Raw genomic sequence first — 25,304 nt, forward strand, 5'->3', positions numbered from 1 at the left:
GGAGGTATGGAAACTTGGGCTGAGTGAGAATTTAACATAGGACAGTTCAGAACCCAGGGAGTGTCCAGAGAAAGGCATCAAGGCCCAAGAATTAGCAGACACCCTGGGCATGTTCAGCAGTACTCAGGGTATACTGGGTAGTTAAATGAACCTCCCAGAAGAAGTGTGCACTAATAAAGACACTCCCAGAAATCCCTCCTGCACACAGTTCTCAGAAAGAGCAAACAGGGCACAGTGCACAAGGTGGATGTTTTTACCAAGTGAAGCTGTGCCTCAGAGCCTAAGCTTGAACAAGACAGATTTGTCGACAGCTCCAAAGTATGACCACCTGAGGGAATTAGCAGAGTCTTGGATGATCATGCCTGGGAGAGGAGAGGTTCACTGAGCCTTCTCAGCCTCTGGCAAACATTTTGCATGCTGGCAAGGAGAACATCTGGGTAGATGGCAGGAGCAACTTGTTATCAAAAGTCCAAAGGCAATGGAGTGAAATACAAGCTTACTTTCCAAATAATATGGAGGAGAAAGCATGGCCAAGCAGTTTGGTCCATGAAGCATTTACATTGCCATCCAGCCCTGCCCTTCATGATTGTGAAAATCCAAAGAGTGGAGGAGGTGACCAAAAAGTTGTGAGGCTGGGGGCCATGGTGGCTTACACTGTGATCTCAGAGAGCTGTTCCTTTGTGAGGTTCAGTGGCTGGCTGATGACGGTGATTCCATGCTCCTCGGGGTTCCTGTCCTTGTGCAGACTGGCCCGCAAGATGGCATTGTGGGCCACATTCAAAAAGCTGACCAGGGCGTGCCAGCCTTTGTTGTTAAACCACACCTAGAGGGCAGAGGTGGCCTTTGTTAGGCTGTGCCACAACCTGACACCCGAGATTGTCACTAACAAGGGTTGCTTAAAGACAGAATTAGCAACAGGAAAAAGAAGGTGAGGATGAGGCAGGGTTTGGCAGCTGAAAGACATTCCACAAGATTTCAGCAAGAGGAGGGATGGAATTTAATTATGCTGGAAAAACAACAATAGAATAACAGATTCACATCACATGATTTTCTACCTCTATGGCATATTACGCAGGTCCAGTACCTTAATGTTGTCTTCAGTTTCAAGATATTTAAGGAAATCGGACATTTCTTTAGAGGCCTCTCTGGTGATAGGGCCCTAGATAACCATAAAAAACAAGCAAGAGGGTTTTATTTTGTTTTTCTATGACACTCATGATAATTTCTATTTCAAATCTCCAATCTGTTTACATACCCCGCTCACATTCATCATCTGGCCAAGTTCACTTAAAAATCCAACAAGATCTTCCCCAGTGATGAGGAGCACTGGGAGTTTTCCTCCAATGGAAATTCCTCCATATCTACAAGGCAACAAGGAATCCTCAGATCCAAGCAAGGAACCTCATGCCTCCTTGTGACTCTCCCAGCTTCTATAGGGAATGTGTACTTCAGGGGGTATTTTCTGGACTAACAAGCAACACTGCTTTCCTTTGGAAGCTGATGTTTTTGTTTCTGTTTTTTGTTTGTTTGTTTGTTTGTTTTGAGACAGGGTATCACTATGTTGTCGAGGCAGGCCTCTAACTCCCAGGCTCAAGACATCCTCCTGCCTCAGCATCCTGAGTGCTCCACTGTGGGCGTGTGTCATCACACCCAGTTATAAACCATCTGTTAGCTCTTCCCCATTGCTGCTCCAAGGTGAAGGCTGGATCTCACCCTTGATATAGGGTCCTTCTGAGGTTGGCCTCTGCTATTCTCCAACTTCAGCGCTCCTCAGAGCTTCCCTTGAGGGACGTGTTCCAGCCATGCTGAATCTCTTCTAGAGCTCCAAAAGGTCTGAGTCTCCCTTGGGTCTCCCTGCCTTGCTTCCCAGGCTGTTTTCTTTTTCTGAGCATCTGGCCAATTCCAACTTGCCTTTTATCTCTCTCTCTCACCCCTCTTTGATGTCTTCCCTGACTCTCCTCCACCCCCATGTTTGTCCTTCATGTACTTGTGGTCCCACTATAATGCATCTTTGTCTAAACAGGGCCAAACACTGCTGTTTCTGTCTTCATGCCTGTCAGCCCACCTCAGCTTCAGCAGCTCCTGCCTGCCTCTTGCTAACTTCTTAACTGGGATCCTGGTCTTTGGCTCCATCCTCCATAAGGCTCTAATCTTAAGTGATCATGTTGAAAACACCAATCTGAATGTGTCACTCTCTGGTTTAAAACTCTTCAATGCAGAATAAAAGCCAAATGTGATAGAACAAAATAAATTCACTGGTAAAGCAAAGCAGAGGAGGAAATCCTTATTTCTCAGGATCTAAAATTGCCCCTTCATCCCCACTTACTGCTTCAGTGGAGGTATTCCAGTTCCCTCTAGTGGCATTTCTAAAAGGTGAATTTTACTTTACAGTCTAGAAACTACCCAGGAAATGGGTGCATCAGCCTTGCATTCATTTTAGAAGCCTAGTCCCTGAGGGAGTGACAGCTCACTTCAAAGTACTTCTTGAAGATTCTCCAAGTCTCTGGAACGACATGAGCCTCCAGGATGGTCCAGGAATGAAGTGAATTCAAGGGCTGGACTAGACCCTCTAAGGCCTAAAATAAATAGACCAAGAAAAATTCAGGCTTATAATCTGATATTGTACTTCTTATAACAGTCTCTTACCTCTGTTCATCAACCCAGAATTTGCTCTTTAAGCTGAAAACCAAAATAAAAATCAAGCAATAACTATCATAAGTATGACAGTATTAATTTTCCTTCCCAAATAATCATTGGGATGTTTCAGTATTTAGGACCGTTTTAGCAATTTCTGACATCCAGTGTGGAAGCCACCCAGCCTGGAGGCCAAGTCTGGAAACACACAGAGAAAGGACTAATGTTTTTCGCCACTGGATCCCCCAGTCCCCCAGCATGCTGGACTTTCCAAATGGACACAAAATCAGCTCAAATGTCAGGCCCGTGTACCCAGTGTAGACCCAGAAAACATGGCAATGACCTTACCAGTGTGGAGTGGGGGCTTACTGTTTTACCTGTACAAATGAGATCCCCTGCACACTTGGGGGAAATTCTGACTTTCCTCACTCAGAAGTAAGACCCTGAATTCCGACAATCAGAGGAAAAATGACAAGATGGGAAACAGGCAGATACCAACCCTAGACCTCAGAGTTCAGGCCCTTTTTCATTGTCATCAACCAGTGAATAAAAAAAAAAATCTAAAATCCCATATTGCAAATGTGCTGTGGAGAGTGGCTGCTGCTTACTGCATTACTGAATCAACTCTGTGCACACTGCTGTTATTCTGGGCTTGGATGGCATTCATTTCGCTAACTGCTGGCTTGGCCCTGCCCTTCCAGCAGCTGCTTTCACCATCTGTGGTGTGTTCTAGTCATTTGAGTGTATTTGTCCCTAGTTTAGGGCTCTGGTTGGGGAAGCAACTGAAAATACTACTAAAATTAGATGCTATGTTTTATTTTACAGTCCAGACGTGTGGGGACTGGCTCACAGTTCCTTAGGATCTCTTGGTCTTGTCACACTTTTGGCTCTGATAGGGGATGCTGAAGGCCTTCCATCTCAGAGTTGGGGCATGGTAAGAACAGCTGCAGAGCTGAGAGAACTAGATACTTATTGAAGGGTTCATGGGCGTTTTCAAGGGCATTGATAACAGATGATAACCTAGAGTTGGAGTATGGCCACTGTAGCTAACCTGGTCACCCCTCGCCAGGGGCACTATCACTCTGGACCTAAGGTTGTTCTTTCTCCTTTTGCCTCTTAGTTTTCCTTCCGGCTTCTCTTCTCTTCCTTCTCCAAACTTTTCTCTTTTAACCAGTTAAAATACAAGGCTGCATTATTGAATGAACTCTATGCATTTCTGATAACACTTTTAATAGTGCCTGGGTTAAACTTTTCATATCCTAAACATAAAAACGAAAACCAAAATGAATCTCACACAGTATTTTGCGTGCATGTATCTTAGTTGCTTTTTTCTGATGGATGAGGCCCTCTCATTAGAAAACAAATATCATTTCATTGCCATAGTCATAGGTAGACTGTTCTGTCCCTGATCAATGTTGTCAGGGGCTGGGATGGGAAGAATCAAAGGTCTCTTCTTAACTGCCTCTTATAAGGGCCAGATATGTTTTTACCAAGTAGTCTTGTTCTTACCAAATGCTCCTGTTGGTAAGGTTTTGTAGGATTTCAGTGCTGCACTGTATTCTCTGAGGCAATGAGACTAACATTAATCGCTTTGGAATTTGAGACCTTAAAGTTTGTAAAATTGCTGTTCTTCTCCAAAAATTATTTATGGATTCAGGCGCTAAAGAAATATTAGATAAAGCACTGGAGCAATCTCATTTCCATGTCAATCATATGGTAGTCACCTTCGATCCTCTTCTCTTTCTCCAAACCATTGACAGGATAGGATGGCTTAACCCACTTGCGTCTCTCCAGCTCCAATCTTGGCACTCTAGTCCAAGCTACCATCTAGACCTCACCTAGGTCTACACGGGAAACTTCCATTCTGACTCCATGTTCCATTCTCCACTCAGCTTCCAGATCAAAATACAAGTCATGCATTTTAGCCACCTTGCTTATCACTCTCTAATAAACTCTAGGGTCAATCCCAATCTCATTGTCAAGGCCCTATGGCCCCCTGAAATCTGGCCCTGACCCATCTCTGCACTCACCTGCCACCCTCCCTTTCCCACCCATTCTCGGTGGGCACCCCTCCTTCCTGTTATGGCTTTGCACTTGGTGGTTCACTCTGCCTGCAAATGCTCCCTGCAGAACTAAACACGGCTCACTCTCAGTACACATTTGAGTTCTCACTACCACATAGCCTTGTGTTCACTTCAAAGTGCTCATCTCTGCCTGAGACTTCCTTTCTGATGGACTATTTACTTTTTCTGTTTTCCTTGGTATGAAATCACTTCATGGAAAACAGGGGCTTCCTCTGACTTGTTGGCTATTATGTCGCCAGTTTTCAGAGTAGTCTCTGGCACACAGCTGTCACACAATAAATTTGTGACAAAAAAGAAAGAATTGGAATAGTGCCTTATAATTTACAAATGACTTTGAAAATACACCTAGGATTAGAAGGTGGTTAGTTAATCTGAAGTTTTTGGAGAATTCAAAAATTCACAAGCTTGGCCTCCAGGTGGCAATAATACTTCATATTCAGGAATGCATAGTATAGAGTTTATTGTGCTAACCAACTTGGTAGGCTGGTCACGAGCCTTGGGCAACAGCATTCATTCTATCCAGGGTGTGACCTAGGGTGAGCAAGTGGGGGTTTGGAAGGCATTAAACCACCATCATTATGCACCATTCTTTCATTTTTTTCTTCACTTTCATCTCCCCCTTGCCTTTCCCATTTGACTTTCCCTCCTTGGTTCACTTTCTTCACTTTCCACTCTCTGATGGAGAACTAGCACCTGAATGCTTGCTGAGTGCCAGGCACCATGTTAAGTGCTCTACATACATGATCTCACTTAACCCTGACACTATTATGAAAGAGGAATTCTTAATTTACAGACAGAGAAACCAAGGTTCAGAAGGTGGGCTAATATGCACTGGGTTGCAGAATGTGTAGGTGGTTGGCCTAGGATAGGAACCCACATCTGTCTGACTATAGTCCTGGCTCTTGCCACTCTACTGGCTGCTTCTCTGCTGGTGATGGCATCCAGGGGAAATGCCGAGCTTCTCTGGTGGAATCCAGGTTCGAACAATTGCTGATGCATGGGATGGTTTATGATAATTATTGTTTTCTAAAAAGTATTTCAAATAAAATACTCCTACTTTATCTCCATGTACACTAGAAGTTAGGGAAGAGCACTCCCATGTCAGGACCCTTCCTTCTCTGACATTCTTTCACTACTGCTGCTGGGTCCCGAGGTGGGAGTGCTCCTTCCTTTCTCACTGGGAATGAACCATCCAGAACAAAGACTCTAGCCCCAGTCTCCCTGGCTGCTGGGTTCTTCCCAGTGACATGTAAATGGAGATGCTATGTGGTAGCTTCTGGAAGTTTTCCTTGTATACATTTGCCCATTTTGCCCTCTTTTTCTTTATCCTTTCTCCTATTCTGCTACCTGGAAAGTAGACTGTGCTATTTTTTCCAGGATTATGGTGGCCTACTTGGCATAGATGAGCAGCAGAACATCATGGGCCACCCACATGAATGTGCACATGGGACAGGCAAGAGTTGTGACTTTGGTTTCACCCACTGTTCGTTTGGGCTTGTCATCACTTGAGCTAAACCTAATTCTAAGTAATTCTTTATCCACATTTATTTCATTGAATCTTCATAATAATACTGCAAAATAAGTGCAGTTTTCCTGCATTTCTAGGTGAGGAAATGAAGGCTCTGAAAGGCCATGTAATGAACCCAGGCCTCCCTCACCGTCATGCCTTTGCTCCGCCACTGTACCACTCTGCCTCTTTGAGGATTGGTTATTTTTGACAAACCATGAGAGGAGCTGTCCAAGGTCTCTTCTGAGGGCAACCCATGGACCCCTGCCACATGGGTAAGGTCCCAAGGAAGTGGGGAAGTCAAAGTCAAAAAGTATATGGCCCAGGAGTCCTGCATCATGGAAGATAATAGTTACCTCTGGGGACAAGTCTGCACACCTGAAGAAGGTGTACTGCTGCCCATATATCCAGGGGTGGAGGGTCAAGGCAGGGTATTCACCAAAAGGAGGCACAATTATGGAAAGCACCAGAGCCAAGAACACAAAAGTGGCTAGGAGCACCATCTGTGGGAGAATACACATGGACACACGGCTGTGGTAGAGAGATATAAACACAGCCTCATGGTCAGATCCTGATGGAAGATGGGATTCTGGGGGAACAGGCAAGGTGTACAAAGACAGGATATGCAAAAGAAAACAGAATGTTCTTGTGGCCATCAAAGAATCTGAATATAGGCAATGCTCAACCAGAGGCTAAAGGTCAACTCAAAGAGCAAATCACATGACTCCCCATTCTTTGAAGCAGAATTTCTTTTTCTGAATGAAAAACAGGAAAAGAAAAACGAGGAGAATGACCTGCACATACATAGTGTCACTGTAAAAAGGAGTGAAAACATGACTTTGCCTTTCTCTGTAATAAAGAAGAGCAATATTAGCATATTCACTGCTATTTTATTTTCTTTGTTGAGGGAGGTTGAGTTCTCATAAAGAAGGCTTTTATGGCTCTGAATCAAAAGAAAGGTTTGGCAAGGAGAAAGTGAAGTAGGCAGCATGTAAAGAGGGTGCTGCGGGCTGTATTTGTACCCACAGGCCTCTTGGGATCTGGGCAGAGTGAGTACAGCCAAAGCCCTTGGGAATACCTGGGCCAGGAAGTCCTTTCGGCTGCGAGTGGCATGGTGGAACCGCTTGATCAGCAGCGCCTGCACGTGCTGGAGGACTAGCCACAGACCAGTGTTGAGCAGGTGCTGGAGCTCTGGGCAGCCTGCTGGGCCTTCTCACTAGGAACCAAACAGGAGTGATGCATGCTGGCATGTTCCCTTTTCATCTGAGTGGCTCTAGGAAGGTCACCCAATCTCTGTGAGCTCAGCTTCCCTGCCCTACCTGCCTCATGTGATTGTGATGATTATCAAATAACACAGTGGATATTAGGTGCTTGTCAAGTATAAAGAGTGACAAGAGTCTGAGGTAGGAGGTGACTTGTAGATGCTGACATGAGAGTGTCGCTATCTTGATTAGAGATCACATGTGGTGCTAAGACTTACCATGCATTATCTCATTTAATTCTCTCTACTACTCCAAAGGATAGGTGCTAGTATTATCCCATTTTGCAGATGGGGAAAGTTAGGTACAAAGAGGCTAAGTGCTTACCCAAAACTACTCAGTTAGTAAATTATGGAGCTCAAGTTTGATGTTTGGCCTGCTTTACTCCAAGGATAAACTTCTACCCTTGACTATCTCTTTGAAATAACCTATTCTATGTCCCTACTGACCAAAACAGTCTTCAGGTCTAATTTCTTCTTCTAACAGGAGAATAATTATTAAAGAGGACTATTCTGTATAGATAAAGGGCCCTAACTTTTCAATTTAGCACAACTGTTAACATAGATTAGCATATTTGCATTCTGATCTTGGTTAATCTAAATCTTTGGCTTTGGGTAAACTGTATCAATTTCTGTACCCACAAGGCACAGAGAAAGCCTGGTCCCTGTGGTGAGCTGCTCCTACCCTTCCCAGAGGACAGCCCCTCCCCATACACAGTGTCATGATGACCATCTCTTTGGGGTCTGATTGACCCACTTGGGTGTGCTGGAGCTCATATAGCCTGGTATGTTTCACTACTGGTAGTTCAAGGCAAAACTAATAAAAACTTGGAATCACTTAGAAGCAAAATGAAAATCCCATTAACATACAAGCTGGTACCAGAACTCCTACAGGGTGAAAACTCTGCGTGGGAAAACGCCATGATGTGCCACTCTGGGTAGGAGGAGATAAGCAGTGGCACAGGTAGTCTCAGGAGCCCAAGGCAGCAAAGGAGAATTGCTTCCCATCTTTGCCTGTGAACAGGAGAGGGGGCCTAGCAAGAGAGCTCTAAAAGCCCAGGTGGATGCTTCTTGTTCTATCACAGGTGGCTTGTGTTGGGGCAGACGAGTCACCTCTCCTGCACTTCCATCTCCCCATCTTCCTCCTCTGCAGTGGAGCCTACTCCACCCACGATGCCTCTTGTGATCTCGGGGTTTGGTTAAAAATCATGGAAGGATTCCAGCCTTACACATGTGGAAGGGTAACCCAGAATTCACAGGAATTCTGGTCCCCACATTTTCAAAGTCCATATGCCACCAACTGAGGGCTTGCAGTGATTTTGTCTTTATCTCTCAGGAACCAGAGGAATCTAGCTGGCATCTGGGTTATATTAACAGTCACCATTATCTCAAAGGACTTTGCTAGCTGTCACTCAAGCAACAAGAATGGATCAGAGACCTGGTGGAGATGAGAGATGAGAATGGTCACATGGCAGAACAAGAGGCTAAGGATGTAGGATAAGTTTGGAGAGAAAGTTACCAATCTGACCTCCATGAGAACCCTGATTCATCTGAAATGTTCCTACCCAGGCCTAATTCAGTCCCTCATTCCTTTGTTATCCCAAGGCACCAAGAATACAAAATGCCTGTTATTTGGGGGTCAAACACTATGGAGGAGAATTTGTGTGTGTGGCTGTTTTGTGACTTTTCCTTTAGACTTTCAAGACAGACTCTGGGAGTGAGAGAAGCAGGTAGCAAGCCACATACCCCAATACCATACCAGCAAACAGAGGTCCTGAATCAGAATTTTCTGTGACCTTCAAACACATCTGTCAAGGAATAAAAGAGAGAGAACTTGGTTTAAGTATTTCCACTCTCAGAAAAATCTAACCAGGCTCCATTTTGCAGGGTATTGCTTCATCATGGGAAGAAAATGTGTTATGGTCTTGATCTAAGAACATACTCTCCTATAAATGCCAAAATGCAATCATACAGTGACCACAGCTATGTAAAATATGTATGCATGAGTTCAGAAGCAGAGCAGGAGGAAGTAAGCCAAAAATGAGGATAGTTGCCATGCTTGGGTGGAGAATTATGCCTTTTTGCTTCTATAAAACTTCACTTTAGTGTTAGACTTTCACAGGGAACTGCCTCTTCTGGCACCTGACAGAAGCCAGCTGGAATATCTGTGTTACCTCTTCCAGGGGAGTGTCAGAAATGCTGAAACTGCTGAGCCCCAGGTCAGCCAGCGTCTCCTCCAGCTCCCTGAAAAGGCTGGCGTATGCTCTCTGCTTGAAATTCTTATTTGGAAGTAGGAAGATGAGTTCCTGACCAATGCATTCCACCAGCTTTGCCTCTGGAACATGGTGGCAAACCACATCCATCAGCTCGTTCACATCCCCTAGCACAAGAAAAAAGATTGAGGTCAGCTCTATTCTCCAGAACCCAGAAGACTGTGAGATTGTGAGGTATTCCATTTTCTTCCACCTCCCATTTGAGAAAGGGGCATTTGGTGACTCAGTAGTGACTCTTTCAGAAGACTGACACTCATCAAGTCTGTTTTGAGCTAGTTGGCCTGCAGTGACCTCTGAGAGGAGAAAAGAGCTGGAAGTGAGCATGCTCCCCACTGACTAGCCATGAAGCCTCTGGGAGGTCATGCAATGTCCCTGTGCCAGTTCCTCCTTTGTTCTATCAAATGTTCTGTCACCTCAAGCTGTGTTATATTGGAGAGGTCCTATCCTAATTTTATCATCTGTGAAAAGGGAGAAATAACAGTATCCACTTTGTCGTGAGGACTGGGTGAGATAACACATATAAAAGTACTTGGCGTGGCATCCCCACCACCACTCCACCAGGTGACTGTTAGCTGCTATAGTGATCAGGACATCATCTCAGGGAAGAAAGCTCTTTGCTCATTCCATTTCACTGAAAATGTAAGAGTTAAGTCAGAGTTGCTTCCATTTTCCTGGTAGGACAGAAGCTAGCTATAGGGGACTTATCCAAGATGCATGCCTAGAACAGGTGACCAAGATGAGTGAGAAGCCCCCTTCCTAAATTACACCCCCCTGCCTGACCTAACTCCTTGGAGGGCTGCATCATTTCACTTGGGACTGCACAGGCCTCTTCAAACAAAACAAAACTTAACACCCAGCTCTCAGGAATTTCAGGAAGCTGAGAAGCCACGGAAAGAGGCTGGGGTGGAGTGGGATGTGCAATGTGTAGCAGGGACTGTGGGAAAATGTCATTGAGAATTTACTTGATCCCCTTGTACAGTTGGAATTGATTTTTTTTTTTTGCACAAGCATGTGCTACTTTAAAATTAAAAACTAAATTTAAGTAACTTCAAAGCATGCACCTGAAGAGACAGTTCCCCAGCACATTGATAGGCAGGTCAAAGGAAAAGGGATTCTGGCAACTCAGAACGTGACTCTTCAGAAAGCAGTTTTCTTAGAGATTCAGGGTCACTAGAGGATTCTTTTCTTTGTTTTAAAGAGACTCATATGAGGAATTTCATGGCTTTCAACCAAAATATTCCTGCCTAGCTGGATTGGAAGGCTCTTTTTACGTCAAACTTGCAAATCAGACTTGGTCATCTTTGGTTCTGGGGTGATTTCAGATAGAGGCTGGGAAGTTCTTTACAGGAGGAAGCTGCTTTGCCCTAGTGGCTCTGTGGGGTCACGTTCATTGTTCTCTAAGGAAGGAAATGGAACCTGAAGTCACTGGATTCCCAGGAACCATGTCTTAAATGTGTGCCAGCCTTTCAGAGGGAGCCTTGCCAGCCAGCAGTGTTCTCAGCTCTAGCAGGGAGGTCCATGAGTGTGTGTGTGTGTACGTGTGTGTGTGTGTGTGTGTGTGTGTGTGTAACAGAGAGAGATGTGTGGGTGTGGGGATGGGAAGCCATCCAAGAGCTAGCTGGGGATTAAAAGGATCTCCCTTTTCTTATTTTGGGTACAACTTCTTACACACTTCCCACTATTCGCTGCATCTCTATCCTAGTCAAAGAAAGCCTTTACTGGGAAATAAAGTAACAATTGAACACATCATCCCAGACAAACAGGCAGTGTCCAACTTGGTTTTGGTGGGCCACAGTAACTAAAAATGTTAATATTAATTTTTTTAAAAATCAAATTCTTCACCAGGATTCCGAGAAGGAAGCTTCAGAAAGGTGGGAGACCTACAGCAAGGCAGGTGAGGCACAGGCACAGAAACGTCACCCTGAACAGATGTTTTCTGTTCATCCCTGGCTCTGTCGGTGCAAAGGGTGGGGAGTGAATAACAGCGATGGAACTCCCGGTATTTCCCCTCAAGTTATAAGCATAGTACATAAGTATTGTCTGGCTTACAAAGCCTCTCCCAACAAGTACAAAAAAAAAATAGAGATACTACTGCATTCTATCAAATCATAATGGAATGAAATTATAAATCAATGATAAAATAAATAATAGAAGCTACTCCAACACCTGGAGACTAAATAACATGCTATTGAATAAACAATGGATAGCAGAAGATGTCAGAGTAGATATTAAAAAATTCTTAGAGGTAAATGAGAACATAGACAAAACATATCAAAATCTCTGGGACACTATGAAAGCAGTACTAAGAGGAAAGTTCATTGCATGGAGTTCATTCCTTAAAAGAAGAAAAAGTCAACAAATAAATGATCTAACATTATACCTTAAAGCCCTAGAAAAGGAAGAACAAATCAACACCAAAAGTAATAGAAGAGAAGAAATAATTAAAATCAGAGCTGAAATCAATGACATTGAAACAAAAGAAACAATTTTAAAAATTGACAAAAACAAAAAGTTGGTCCTTCAAAAAAATTAAGAAAATCAATGAAGAGAAGGAGAGAGAAAACTCAAATTACTAAAATTCATGATGAAAAAGGAAATATCACAATGGACACAATTGAAATACAGAAGCTAATTAGAAACTTTTTTGAAAATCTATACTCCAATAAATAGAAAATCTTGAAGACATCAATAGATTTCTAGAGTCATATGATCTACTCAAACTGAATCAGGAGGATATACACAATTTATTTTTTATTTATTTTTAAAAAATTTTTTAGCTGTAGTTGGACACAATATCTTTATTTATTAATCTATTTTTATGTGGTGCTGAAGATTGAAACCAGGGCCTCACACATGCTAGGCGAGTACTGCTGAGCCACAATCCCAGCCCCAATATACACAATTTAAACAGAGTAATTTCAAGCAATGAAATAGAAGATGCCATCAAAAGTCTACCAACAAAGAAAAGCCCAGGACCAGAATAACAGCTGAGTTCTACAAGAGCTTCAAAGAGAACTAATACCAATACTCCCCAAATTATTCCATGAAATAGAAAATGAGAGAACCCTTCCAAACTCATTCTATGAGGCCAGTTAACCCTGATTCCAAAACCAGGTAAAGACACATCAAAGAAAGAAAACTTCAGACCAATATCTCTAATGAACATAGATGCAAAAATTCTCAATCAAATTCTGGCAAATCAAATACAAAAACATTAAAAAGAGAATGCAGCACAATCAAGTGGGGTTCATCCCAGTGATGCAAGGTTGGTTCAACATACGAAAATCATTAAATGTAATTCATCACATCAGTAGACTTAAAGATAAGACTCACATGATCATCTCAATAGATGCAGAAAAAGCATTCGACAAAATCCAGCACCCCTTCATGTTCAAAATACTAGAAAACTGGGAATAATAGAAACATACCTCAACATTGTGAAAGCTATCTATGCTAAGCCCAATGTCAACATCATTCTAAATGGAGAAAAATTGAAAGCATTCCCCCTAAAAACTGGAACAAGATAGGAATGCTCTCTTTCACCACTTCTATTCAACACAGTCCTGGAAACTCTAGCCAAAGCAATTAGACAAACAAAAGAAATTAAAAGGCTACAGATAGAAAAAGAAGAACTCAAACTCTCACTATTTGCTGACGACATGATTCTATGTGTAGAGGATTGAAAAAAATTCCACCAGAAAAGTTTTAGAACTAATAATTGAATTCAGCAGAGTAACAGGATATAAAATCAACACCCATAAATCAAAGGCATTTCTATACATCAATAAAACCTTCTGAAAGAGAAATTAGGAAATCTACCCCAATTACAATAGCCAAAAAAAAAAAGTTAAATATTTGGAAACCAATCTCACAAAACAGGTGAATAACCTCTACAATGAAAACTACAGAACACTAAAGAAAGAAATTGAAGAGGACCTTAGAAGATGGAAAGATCTCTCTTGCTCTTTGATAGGCAGAATTCATATTGTCAAAATGACCATATTACCAAAAGGGTTATTCAGATTTAATGCAATTCCAATAAAAATTCCAATGTCATTCCTCATGGAAAAAGAAAAAGCAATTGTGAAATTCATCTGAAAAAGTAAGAGACCCAGAATAGCCAAAGCAATTTCTGAGCAAGAAGAGTGAAGTAGGACGCATCACAATACCAGACCTTAACAAACCTTACCAGAGCTATGGTTAAAAGAAAAAAAGCATGTTATTGGCACCAAAACAGACATGTAGACAAATGGTACAGAATAGAGGACACAGAGATAAACCCAAAGAAATACAGTTATCTCATACTAGGCAAAGGTGCCAAAAGCATACCTTGGAGAAAAGATAGCCTCTTCAACAAATGGTGCTGGGAAAACTGGAAATCCATATGCAGCAAAATGAAATTAAACCCCTATCTCTCACCAGGCACAAAACTCAACTCAAAGTAGACCAAAGATCTAGGAATTAGGCAAAAGACTCTGCACCTAATAGAATAAAAGCATACCCAAATGTACATCATGCCAGCCTAGGACCTGACTTCCTTAAGAAGACTCCTAAAGTGTAAGAAGTAAAATCAAGAATCAATAAATGAGATAGATTCAAACTAAAAAGCTTCTTCTCAGCAAAAGAAACAATTAATGCAGTAAAGAGAAATCCTACAGACTGGGAGCAAATTTTTACCACATGTGCATCAGATAGAGAATTAATCTCTAGGATATATGAAGAACTCAAGAAACTTAATACCAAAACCACAAATAACCCAATCAATAAGTGGGCTAAGGAAGTGAGCAAATACTTCACAGAAGAAGATATACAATTGATCAACAAATTTATGAAAATCGTTCAACCTCTCTAGCAATTAGAGAAATGCAAATCAAAACTACTCTAAGATTTCATCTCTCTCCAGTCAGACAACAATTATCAAAAAAATCCAGCAACAATAAGTGCTGGTGAGCATGTGGGGGGAAAGGTACGATAGTTCGTTGCTGGTGAGATTGCAAAATGATATAACCACTTTGGAAAGTAGTATGGAAATACCTTAGAAAACTTGGAATGGAACCACCATTTGACCCAGTTATCCCACTCCTCCGTTTATAACCAAAAGGACTTAAGTCATCACACTACAGAGAAGCAGCCATCTCAATGTTTATAGCAGCTCAATTCACAATAAGCTGGAAACAGCCTGGATGTCCTTCGATAGATAAATGAATAAAGGAAACTATGATATATATATACACAATGAAATATTACTCAGCCATAAAGAAGAATGAAATTATGGCATTTGGGTAACTGGATGTAATTAGAGAATATCTTGCTAAGTGAAGTAAGCCAATCCCCAAAAACCAAAGGCCAAATGTTTTCTCTGATAAGTGGATGCTGGAATAATGGGCAAGGGGCATGGGAAGAAGGAAGGAACTTTGGATTAAGCAGATGGGAGGGAGGGGATAGAGGAGAGGGGAGGGAGAGTATGTGTCGGGGCAGATGGCCGAGTGAAATGGACATTATTACCCCTATGTTGGGTATGAATGCACAAATGGTGTCACTCTACATCATGTACAACCAGAGAAATGAAAAGTTATGTTTCATTTGTGTAAAAAAAATTTAAAAATTATTTAAAAATATATTGTCTGGCTTTCTTTTTTTAAAATAATTTTTAGTTGTAGATGAAAATAATACCTTTATTTTATTTATTTATTTTTATGTAGTGCTGAGGATCAAACCCAGTGCCTCACATGTGCTAGGCAAGTGCTCTACTATTGAGCTACAACCCCAGCCTTTATCTGGTTTCTTGTTTCACCAGATTTTACCTAGTAAATTCTGTAAGTTTAGAAAAAAACATAAAAATATGATAAATAGGGTAAGTCATTAACCTGGGACAGTACATTAAGTTTAATTTTGCTTCTACTTAGGATGTTAGGGTATGTGATATTCCATTTGCAGAGACTTCCCAAGGAAGGCATGGGAGGTGAGTATCAGTGAAGAATGGAAACAGTGTCCCAAGTTCTCCGGATCCTGGAGCTCAGATCCTAGGAGGTGAGGGATTGTGTATACAGTGATGGCCTCCACTGAATCTCTGGGGGTGAGGGAGGGAGAGTCCCTGAGAGCTTTAATGCACCCTCATTAAGGGGAGAATCTCTGGAAAACTGGGAAGCTAAGGGGAGAGTAGAGTATAACAGGAGTGTGGGGCATCATGCAGACCATCCACACAGGCCATCTCTTAGTGAAAGTTCACTGTAAGAGCTGTGCATCAGTGTGGTTCCACCAGAGGGCGCTGGGTGCACCTTTACAAGAGGATCTCTCCAGACAGGAAGGAATATTTCCTGGAGCCAGGGTAGGAGGACCCCAGGAATGGAGGCTGCATATGGGAAAGGAGACAGAGTGAACACATGGAATTCCTCATTAAAGGGAGAGGGTCCTTTAGGTGCATGACTTTTAAATGCCATGGAGAATGGGGAAAGAGAAGAGGAGAAAGAAGCTTAAAATTTTTTTAAAAAATGAGCAATTACATGACCTTGCCTCCATGCCCCCTCCCAGCCCTCTAGAAGTTCAAATGTTCTCTTTGCTCCCATTCTAGTACATCATGACAAGACACCCCCAGCAACACCGGGTGATGATCACTAGACTAAAATGGAAATACACAGCCTTCCCCAGACCTTACCATCCAAGACTTGCTCTGGAGTTATCTCATCAATGCGGGTTGGACACCTGACAGAGAAATCCTTAGATGCACAGCTGCAGGTGCCCTACAATGGATGGACAGGAATGACTGACAAGGTACACAGCACTTCAACAATAGCATCTCTCTGATGCCAACAGCTGTCACCACCTGCTTGGTTTGTTTCTCACCACCAACTGCGTTTTTTTCCTGCACTGTTTAATCTACTAATTCATTGGAGCATTTTGAGGGTGTAGCCACTTGATTTTACCCTGGAGAGTGTGTGAGTCAGGGAGAAGCAGAACCTCAAAGGATCTCTTTGGCTTATCATTAATCAAGTGATAGCTGTAGGTTCTGCTCACATTCTGTTCCTCCCTCCCCATGGACATTCACTGGTCTGTGGAAATCTACCCAAGATGGGAAATTCACAGCAACCAGACACTTTAACCACAGGCATAAATAATCCTACAACATAATGCTTGTGACAATTTGAATGTGAGCAATGTTTGTTCTCAAGGAGCCCATAGCACATTCACAATAACTTATCTCATATATCTCCACTACATCCCTAAGAAGCAGATGCAGAGATCATTAGTTACATTTTTCATGTAGGGAAAAATAACAACAAGGAATTAAGTAATTTGCCCATGATACAGTCTGTACACTTCCCAGCCCATTTCTGAATCAAGGTCTCCTAACATGCTAAGTGGTCTCTGCAGGTTATGCATTTTTTTTCCCTTCACAAATCTATTTATTTATTTATGGTATCAGGGATTGAAGCCAGTAGTGCTCAACCACTGAGCCACATCTGTAGTCCTTTTTTGCTTTTATTTTGAGACAGGGTTTCAGTAAGTTGCTCAGGGCCTCATCAAGTAAGTTCCTGAGGCTGGCTTTGAACTTGTGATCCTCCTGCCTCAGTCTCCTGAGTTGCTGGGATTACAGGCATGTGCCACTGTGCCCAGCTTGCTTCATCATTTTTAGATTACAGTTCCCAAGGAGGCCTTTCATTAGCTTTATGTATTACTATATTCACGCTCAAATAGAGAATGTGAATTTGGGGGACTAAAAAAGAAAGCTTTAAACAACTACTCTTTTGCAGGGTGGGGAGCAATCCTAGGGATTGAACCAACAGCCTTATACATATTTGTCAAGTGCTGTATCACTGAGCCACATCCCCAGCTCATAACTAACGGCTCTTCAAGCAGTTCAACTTTGCAGGATAAGAGGCTTCCATGTTGCATCCTACTACCTATCCACAGGTTGGGATATTGGTGTGAAATCATTTCAGGTTTTTAAAACTAGTTGTTTCATTTTGGGAGACACATCTCTGTAGAAGGTTTAGGACGTATTTATCAAAATCTCCTGCAAATGGTCTCAGAAACAAAGAAGCTGGTTCTGACAGCTAGGGCTCCAGTGGGTAGAAATGTCTGGAGTGGCTGCCCCCCGCCCTGTGTTCCCTCTCACCCAGGATGGGCTCCTTCCCAGGAAGACATGTACCTCACAGCCACTTCTTTGGCTCTGGATATTTTTCATCTTGCGAACCAAGGTCAAGTAGAAGCCCTTGCCAAAGCAATTCTTCAGGAAGAGTGGCGTGCCCCAGCAGTAGAGTCTTCCCTGGGAGATGATGGCAATACAGTCGCCAAGGAGGTCTGCCTCGTCCATGTGGTGAGTGGACATGATGATGGTTCTGCCTGCAGCGGGGTCAGGGCAGGGGAATCATCAGACAGACCTTGGCCAGGGTGAAAATTGGGAGATAACAGATAAAAACAGGAGCTAATTCCTCCGGGACATTAGAATAATAATGAGAGCAACTGCATACCATAAAGCATTGTCACATACATATCTCTTCATCAGATACAGGGCCTGATTCAAATAAATCACCAGGCATGGGACACATTCATTACTGTCAGTCAGCATCTAAGTTCCATGTGTACATTCTCTGGATCATTAAGCATTGCACTGATAATCTTTGTGAGGAACACATACAAACACACTTTTCCTAATTGGAGATGATGTCATTAAAATAGTAATAAGAATTTTAGAATGGCTTGGGGAAATACAATGCAAACGGAGGGTAGATCTCAAGTTCACATAGAGTTGAAACACACTGTCTCCCATCCCCAACTCGCCCCTTACAGAGGATCAAATCCAGGGCACTTAATCCCTGAGCCACATCCCCAGACCATTTTTGTATTTTATTTAGACAGTGTCTCCCTGAGTTGCTTAGGGCCTCACTAAGTTGTTGAGGCTGGCTTTGAACTCATGATCCTCCTGCCTCAGCCTCCTGAGTCACTGGGATTATAGGTGTGTGCCACTGTGCCCAGCCACGCTGTCATCTTAATGGGCACTCTGGGCCCTGCCTGCTGTCTCTTCTGAATCTGAGCCCTTTGGAAGGTGCCAGGACAGGGATGAACAGGTCCCATTCTGAGACATGTCCCTCTGCAGCACCCAACACATAGCACATTGCCCTCACACCTGGTCCCCAGTGGTCACCTGACAGCCAGGGAGCTTGTTTTTGTTTGTACAAGTCTCCTTTTCTAGATGGGAATTTCATTTAGAGCTGCACCCAATGTTCCAGACAGAAGGGCTACAAGTTGAGATAGGTTTCTAGAATATTTTGGGAAGCTGAGTATGACTAGTGACTGTGGGGAGCCACATTGAGTTCCACACCTTCCAGTCCTGATGCAGCACGGGGATCTGAAAGATCACTGCAGTCTGGCGCTGTAGTACCATGACTCTGTCCCCCATCCCCCACCTCAGATAGCAAGTCCAGTCTTCTGAGTAGGCATAACCCTGGGGTTAAGCTACACTCACATATTCTTTTGTAATCCTACCCCTTTGCTCTGTTTGGGATAGAATGTTCCATGGAAACTCCCCTTGTGTGTCCCCTTCTCTTGCTCTGCCTTTGGGTGTGGCCTTCCTAGATGTCAATCTGCTGACAGCAGACATCATGAAGCTAGATTCAACACCCCCCCCTCCCGAAACCTGACCCCTTGCCTCATTTGAATGGCTTCTGCCCAATAAAAAGGTTCAGCATGTGCTCTTTCTCTCTTTTCACGGACCCCTAAGGTCAGAGGAGCTGTCACAGGACCCAAAGAAAAAGGTATCTCTGTCTCTAGTGTGATTATTTCATGCAGCCCAGTTCACTTGGAGTGACCCTGAGTGTTTCATCATGGAATGTGACAAGTGACTCCATTTTTATTTATTAAAAATCTCAGGAAGTTTTAACTCATACTTCAATTCATAGATAAAGCCCACCTGAGTGTGGTTATGGCTGTTAGTATACTCAGCTGCAAAACACCAGGGATGAGAGAGCAGGGTCCACAGGGAAAGCCCCAGTGAGAGCACCAGGCACTGAGCAGTGAGTATTACCCGAGCGATACTTCAGGAGCAGGTCCCAGATGGAGCGTCTGGAGTAGGGGTCCACCCCAGAGGTGGGCTCATCCAGGATGACCACCTTGGCATCTCCCACAAAGGCAAGTGCAACGGACAGCTTCCTCTGCATGCCACCTGGAGGCCCAGGAGGATGGAGGGTTACAGGGAGGATAAAGAGAAAAAAAAGAAGAGAAAAAGCCCAGGAAGAGAAAAGGACAGGGTTGGTGCCAGCATATGGAGACACCTTAAATCTGGCAGGGGTTTGATGCTGTCTCCTGAGAGGTCTAGAGAGAGTTCAGAACTCTACTGGAGTTGAGGGGAGGCCTTGTAAATGCAAAAAAGACCCTTACTGCTAAGAACCTGATCATTGGAAGACTTCTCTTCTCACACTTTAGTTCAAACATATAAACATCAGAATAAATAAAGCCCAGGCTGACTGCAAGACAGAATTCCATGTGGCAAATGATCCAAGGGCAGCTGCTCTCAGATTCTCAGAGTAGCTTCACAGAGTGTTCCAACTTTTAGGTGCTTTCCTGTTACAAGCACCCCACCCTCATCCCCACCCCAATTCCTCCAGTTTCCCCAATCCTGGCCTCCTAGGTGCACCGAGAAGCAATGGATGTGCCATCCTTGGCCATGTCACCTTCCAACACCAAGCACCTGAAAGATCCTGTGCTTCTTCATTCCTCTTGTGGTGGAGGCCTGTATCCTCTAACATGGCTTCCATCCCCAGCTGGGCCTCCTCCCAGGACTTGCCTTTCAGCTGGGCATAGAAGAGGATGTGCTCAGCCACTGTGAGGCTACCAGGACAGAACAAGGAAAGCAATGGGCTCAGCAATTGACTTCTAGTAACTTATTTTTTATAGAAATAATTCAAGATGACCAAAAAAAATGTGACAATCAAGATGCTGCAAGTTCATTGAGGTACTGTTCCTGATACAAATGCAAAACACACACCAGATCTGGCCTAAGTATCTATTAGAGAGCTTGGCTTAATAGTGCACTCATTTAATGGCATAGTATGAGAACATTGCAAGTTAATTTTTAAAGGATATTCATATATTAGTTTAAGAGAAAGCAATCACATTTTTTAAAACGTCAGGTTACAAAATTACATGCATTGTTTTATTCTTCTTTGTAATTTCAAAGAATGTATGTATATCTATGCATGCATAAGAGAAAGTTTTGAAAAATTATACACCAAGGTGTTAACAGTGGCTGTCTCTGAGTGCTGAAATTACTGATAATTTTTATTTTCTTAGATTTGTTTAGCTATCTTTTCTTTCTTTGTCCCTCCCTTCCTTTCACATGACTATATATAGATTTTTAGATAAGAAATAAAATATACTTTCATTGCAAAAAATAGGAAAAGAAAAGAAACTGAAAGTCAATCCTTAGTGCCCTGGTTTAGGGGAAAAGGAACCAGGTTCTCCTCTCTTTGGTCCCCGATGGGAAATACTTCAGGGCTGAGCAGGGGGCCCAGCCACTGTCATAAAGAAAAGAGTGTCACTCTTCTGAGGGGAGAGACCTCAACTCTGAACACCAAAGGCACAGTCCCATGTTCAGAGGGACAATTCTCAGTGCAAGCCAGACAAGAACCTTGAACAAAGGGGACACCAGCTAAGAGCATCGCCACATGTGCCCAGACCAGGCACCCTGGGCGAGACTCTAGAGAACATATGTGCTGGGGTGGGGTGAGGATGGGAGATGGAGGCATCTCACCCCTGTTTTTCTTACTGGTGGAACAGGATGTTGTGCTGTGGACATATGCCGAGGCTCTGACGGACTGCATCCAGGCTGGTTTCAATGTCCTTTCCTGCAATGAGCACAGTTTCTGATGTCACCGGCAATAGACCTGTCAAGATGGACCTGCAGAATGCAGGAACAGAGGTAGAAGAGATGGTCATTAGGAACTTGCATTGGGAGAGCAGCCCCCCACCAGTGTGGGTGAGGACTCTCACAGTGACTCCTGCTCATGTCTCTGAATCAAACTCAGGTTCATCATTAGCAGCAGGGCCCAAAGTTTCCCATATAGACACTAGCACCAGTGTATACATCAAGCCCCTAATGCAGAGGAGCAGAGAAGGAAGACAAATGTGGCCCTCTGCTTCCCCTTATCCCCTGGAGCTCCCCGGCAAGCACTAGTGGACTTCCGGGATTCTCAGCCTCAGAACATTTACTTGCAGGCCTTGAGCTCCCCCACCTCCAATTCAGCCCTCAGTCCCTGGTGCCAGAGGAGCTCAACAAAAGGTTTTCGATGCATGGCTTGCTGCTCTGCATTCTCGGTAAGCAGGTGCTGATATTGACAAGCTAAGGTGTCACCATTACAAGACCAGGAAGGCCTTAATGAGGTGAGAAGCTGGCACATCTTGATTCATTATACCAAAGTCCAATAGCAATGTTGTATGTTTTTTGTAAATAACCGGAAATAATGGCCCCCAAGTGCTGGGGCGGTATGTGCATTAGAGTTAATACATTTGATGCATTTAGCACAGCACCAGCATTAACTAAAACTCAGAAATATTATTACCATTATTACTAAACATTGTTTCAACCCCAGGGGAAGCTGCATTTCTGCTGCTGATGAAGTAATGTGTTTGCCTGGGAGAAGTCCTGGGGTTCCGCCTGAATGAAATGTCCAGCTCTCTGGCCATATTAGTTAATAAGAAAAGAAATCAGATGATTTAGTGCTGCCACACCCAGCTCTGTTCCTGAGTTCTGATAAAATCTCAGGCTATCTGAATTTACACTTAGAAGCTGGAATCTCTGTCGTTCAACCACTAGAGGGAAACAGAACCAAATATAATGGCACCAGCCCCACATTCCATTCACACTGAACAGCCCAAGAGCACATTCCTGTGTAGGGTGTACACTTGCTCTTCCTTCCTGGGCCTTTGCAAGAAGCTAAGGACTTAAACTGCATATCACATGGGCTGTTGTCCTGAGAGGTCTGCATAGGAAAGCTTGGCGTGTTCTCCTCAGTAGATGGCGCTTGGGCCCCTTAGAGAAGTGCGAGGTCCATGCACAGCCCTGTGTCTTGCCTGGATTTGGCCTTCAGTTGCCAGGCTGCTAGCCCAGGTCCATGTAGAGACTGTGTCCTTTGTCTTTATCCAGAACCAGCTTTCACTGGGGGCCCCATGCTGATGTTGAAACCTACCTAATAATTGAGGAATGAACCTTAAAAGTTAAGTCTTGCTCTACAGACCCGGAGCACGGGATGGCGAGGGCCATGACACTATCACTCTCATGGATGATAATGATGCTGGAGAGACTGGGGACGGGGAAGACGACTCAAGGCTCTAGAAGCAAGAGGTGGTTTGTGGCAGGAGGGCCTGGCTCATGTCACCATGTAACCATTATGCTCAGTGGCTTCAGGAAAGTCCCCTAAACTCTTAGAATGTCCAGTTCCCTGGCACACAAAACAAGCACTAAACTAACTCCGTTTCCCTCTTGTTGCTTCTTAGGAAGATCAAATTAAAACCAAAATGTGAGTGAGCTTTAACTATTGAAATATCCTTTACAAATTCTCAGGACCAGAAATATAAAGTGAATTTTGTCAGTAAAACTCAGTGAGAAAGAGTAGATTTCAGCTAACGGGGAAAAAAAAAAAGGCCAAAAACTGGCAGGGTGGTGTGGCCTCTGACAGAAAACTCACAAGGTGGTGGTTTTCCCTGCTCCATTGTGACCTAGGAAGGCGGTGATCTGGTTCTCATAGAAGGTGATGTTTAGACGGTCCACTGCTGGTCGGGTTCCAGGCTCAAAGATCTTTACCAGATTCTTCACACATACCCCAGGAACCAGCCCTGGAAGCTCACGTTCAAAGAAGGAGTCTTGAGGAAAACAAACAAACATGATATAAACCCAGTGCCTTAACATACACGCTCCTCACGGTTCTTTCTTCAGACCACTGTCTTCTGCCTATAATTTCCCTGCCCTATCCCAACCTTGTCCTTGCTTCAGCTATGACCTTTGTAAGGAAAAGCAGAATAACAATGAGATAATAGCATTGAACATTTATTTAGCACTCATTCTGTGCCAGGCACTGTTTCAAGTGCTTTCCATGAATTACTTCATTTCATACTTATAAGCTCCTCCTGGTAGATAATACTAGGCTCATTTCTATAGGTGAGGAAACCCAAGGCAGATATCAAAGTGTCCTATCAAGGTCACAGGGCTCACAAGTGGCAGAGCTGGGATTTGAACCCAGAGCCCATGTTCACCCTAGAGCATCCACTGTCCATGCATACAGTTAGCCCTAAGCTCTGTCTTCAGTCCCAGACCCTTGTTTCCAGTGGTCTGTGGGATTCCTCATGGATTTCTGGTAGCAGCTCAGACTCCTCATATTCTCCCCCAGACAATGGTTTCCTTCAGACTTCCATGTCCATTCCTGGAGGCACCATTATCCCAGACAACCTTGGCTTGAGTCTTTGAGTCCACTTTGACCACATCTGACTTCTTGCTCCTTGGAACTCCAGGATGGGCCATTCTTCCTCAGCACTGTCCCTCAAGCCTTGTCCTCCTTTCTGTCCTCTCCAATGTAGACTCTCATGCTTTGCCCTTGTTCCTACCCACATCCTGATCCTTCTTGGTTGGTGCAGGGTGTTTAACTCTATATAGCACACTTCACTGGTTGTCTGAATATTGTAGATCTAAGCATTTTCTCCCTGCAAAAAAAAAAAAAAAAAAAAAATCCAAACCCCTTGCTTCTTCTCTCTGTGCCTCCTGGCCTGTAGCTAAGATGGAACCAGTCTCCAGTCTCCCCAGCCCCCAGTCTCAGCCTTGTCATATACTCTGGGATGAGGGTCTTCCAGAGGCACTGTTGCCTGCAAAACAGCTCTGTGGGGGGAGTTGCTGGTTTCTGACTTTAGCTTTGTGAAATGGCATCTGGGGTATGTGGAGGCTGGATCTTCTCTAGCAATGTCAGGCCAAGTCAGAGGCTGTGTTCTTCTTTAAGCTGTAACATCCCCAGAGAAATGCTCATGCTTAGGGTTGGAATTCCTTGGGAGAAATACAGAACTGATTCAGAGGGAAGATAGAGTAGCCAGAGCCAGGGACACAGACTTGTGAACCTGGCCCTTTAGTCCATAAAAGATTAGGTAACTTCCACTGTCAGGAAAGGCTTTTGATGGTTTGAATGAATGGCTTCTAGATTTGTAAATCATGACTGAAGTGCAGTCAGCTCTGCTAGACTCTTTCCCCTGCACATAGAAGAATTTATTTTTGTCTTTCCTTATAGCTCATATCCGCTTTAAGTTCTAGTGACCCAAGTCATTGTTCTTGCTAAATCCTCGGAAGTCAGCATATTCATGCAACTCACTTGAGATCTGCCTAACAAGGGCACAAACACACTACAAACTCGGGATTTGCTTTCTCCAGGAAATATGCGTTAATGTCTGGGTTGAACCATTCATTCCCCATACGTGCACCTGGACATGAGGTTCAATAGTGGTCAACAGAGGGAGTTGGTTTCCTGGGCTTCATTTCACCCATCCTGAGCTGTTTTGCTCTGGCTTTTACAGGG

At 43.6% G+C, this 25,304-nt stretch overlaps 1 protein-coding gene across 1 annotated transcript in view; it reads right to left on the bottom strand.

The window, feature by feature from the left end:
* The window catches only part of LOC110598401 (retinal-specific phospholipid-transporting ATPase ABCA4), a 134,908-nt gene that overhangs the window by 34,076 nt on the left and 75,528 nt on the right, over positions 1 to 25,304 (bottom strand). Inside the window, 12 exon segments of the mRNA XM_078027772.1 lie at positions 654 to 823; positions 1,085 to 1,159; positions 1,256 to 1,401; positions 2,478 to 2,576; positions 9,243 to 9,291; positions 9,658 to 9,863; positions 16,412 to 16,496; positions 17,906 to 18,099; positions 19,781 to 19,918; positions 20,444 to 20,583; positions 21,521 to 21,652; positions 23,439 to 23,613. Of these exon segments, the coding sequence (XP_077883898.1) occupies positions 654 to 823; positions 1,085 to 1,159; positions 1,256 to 1,401; positions 2,478 to 2,576; positions 9,243 to 9,291; positions 9,658 to 9,863; positions 16,412 to 16,496; positions 17,906 to 18,099; positions 19,781 to 19,918; positions 20,444 to 20,583; positions 21,521 to 21,652; positions 23,439 to 23,613 (1,609 nt within the window).

The sequence above is a fragment of the Ictidomys tridecemlineatus genome, chromosome 11 (assembly GCF_052094955.1).
Source record: "Ictidomys tridecemlineatus isolate mIctTri1 chromosome 11, mIctTri1.hap1, whole genome shotgun sequence".
NCBI classification, from domain to species: Eukaryota; Metazoa; Chordata; class Mammalia; order Rodentia; family Sciuridae; genus Ictidomys; species Ictidomys tridecemlineatus.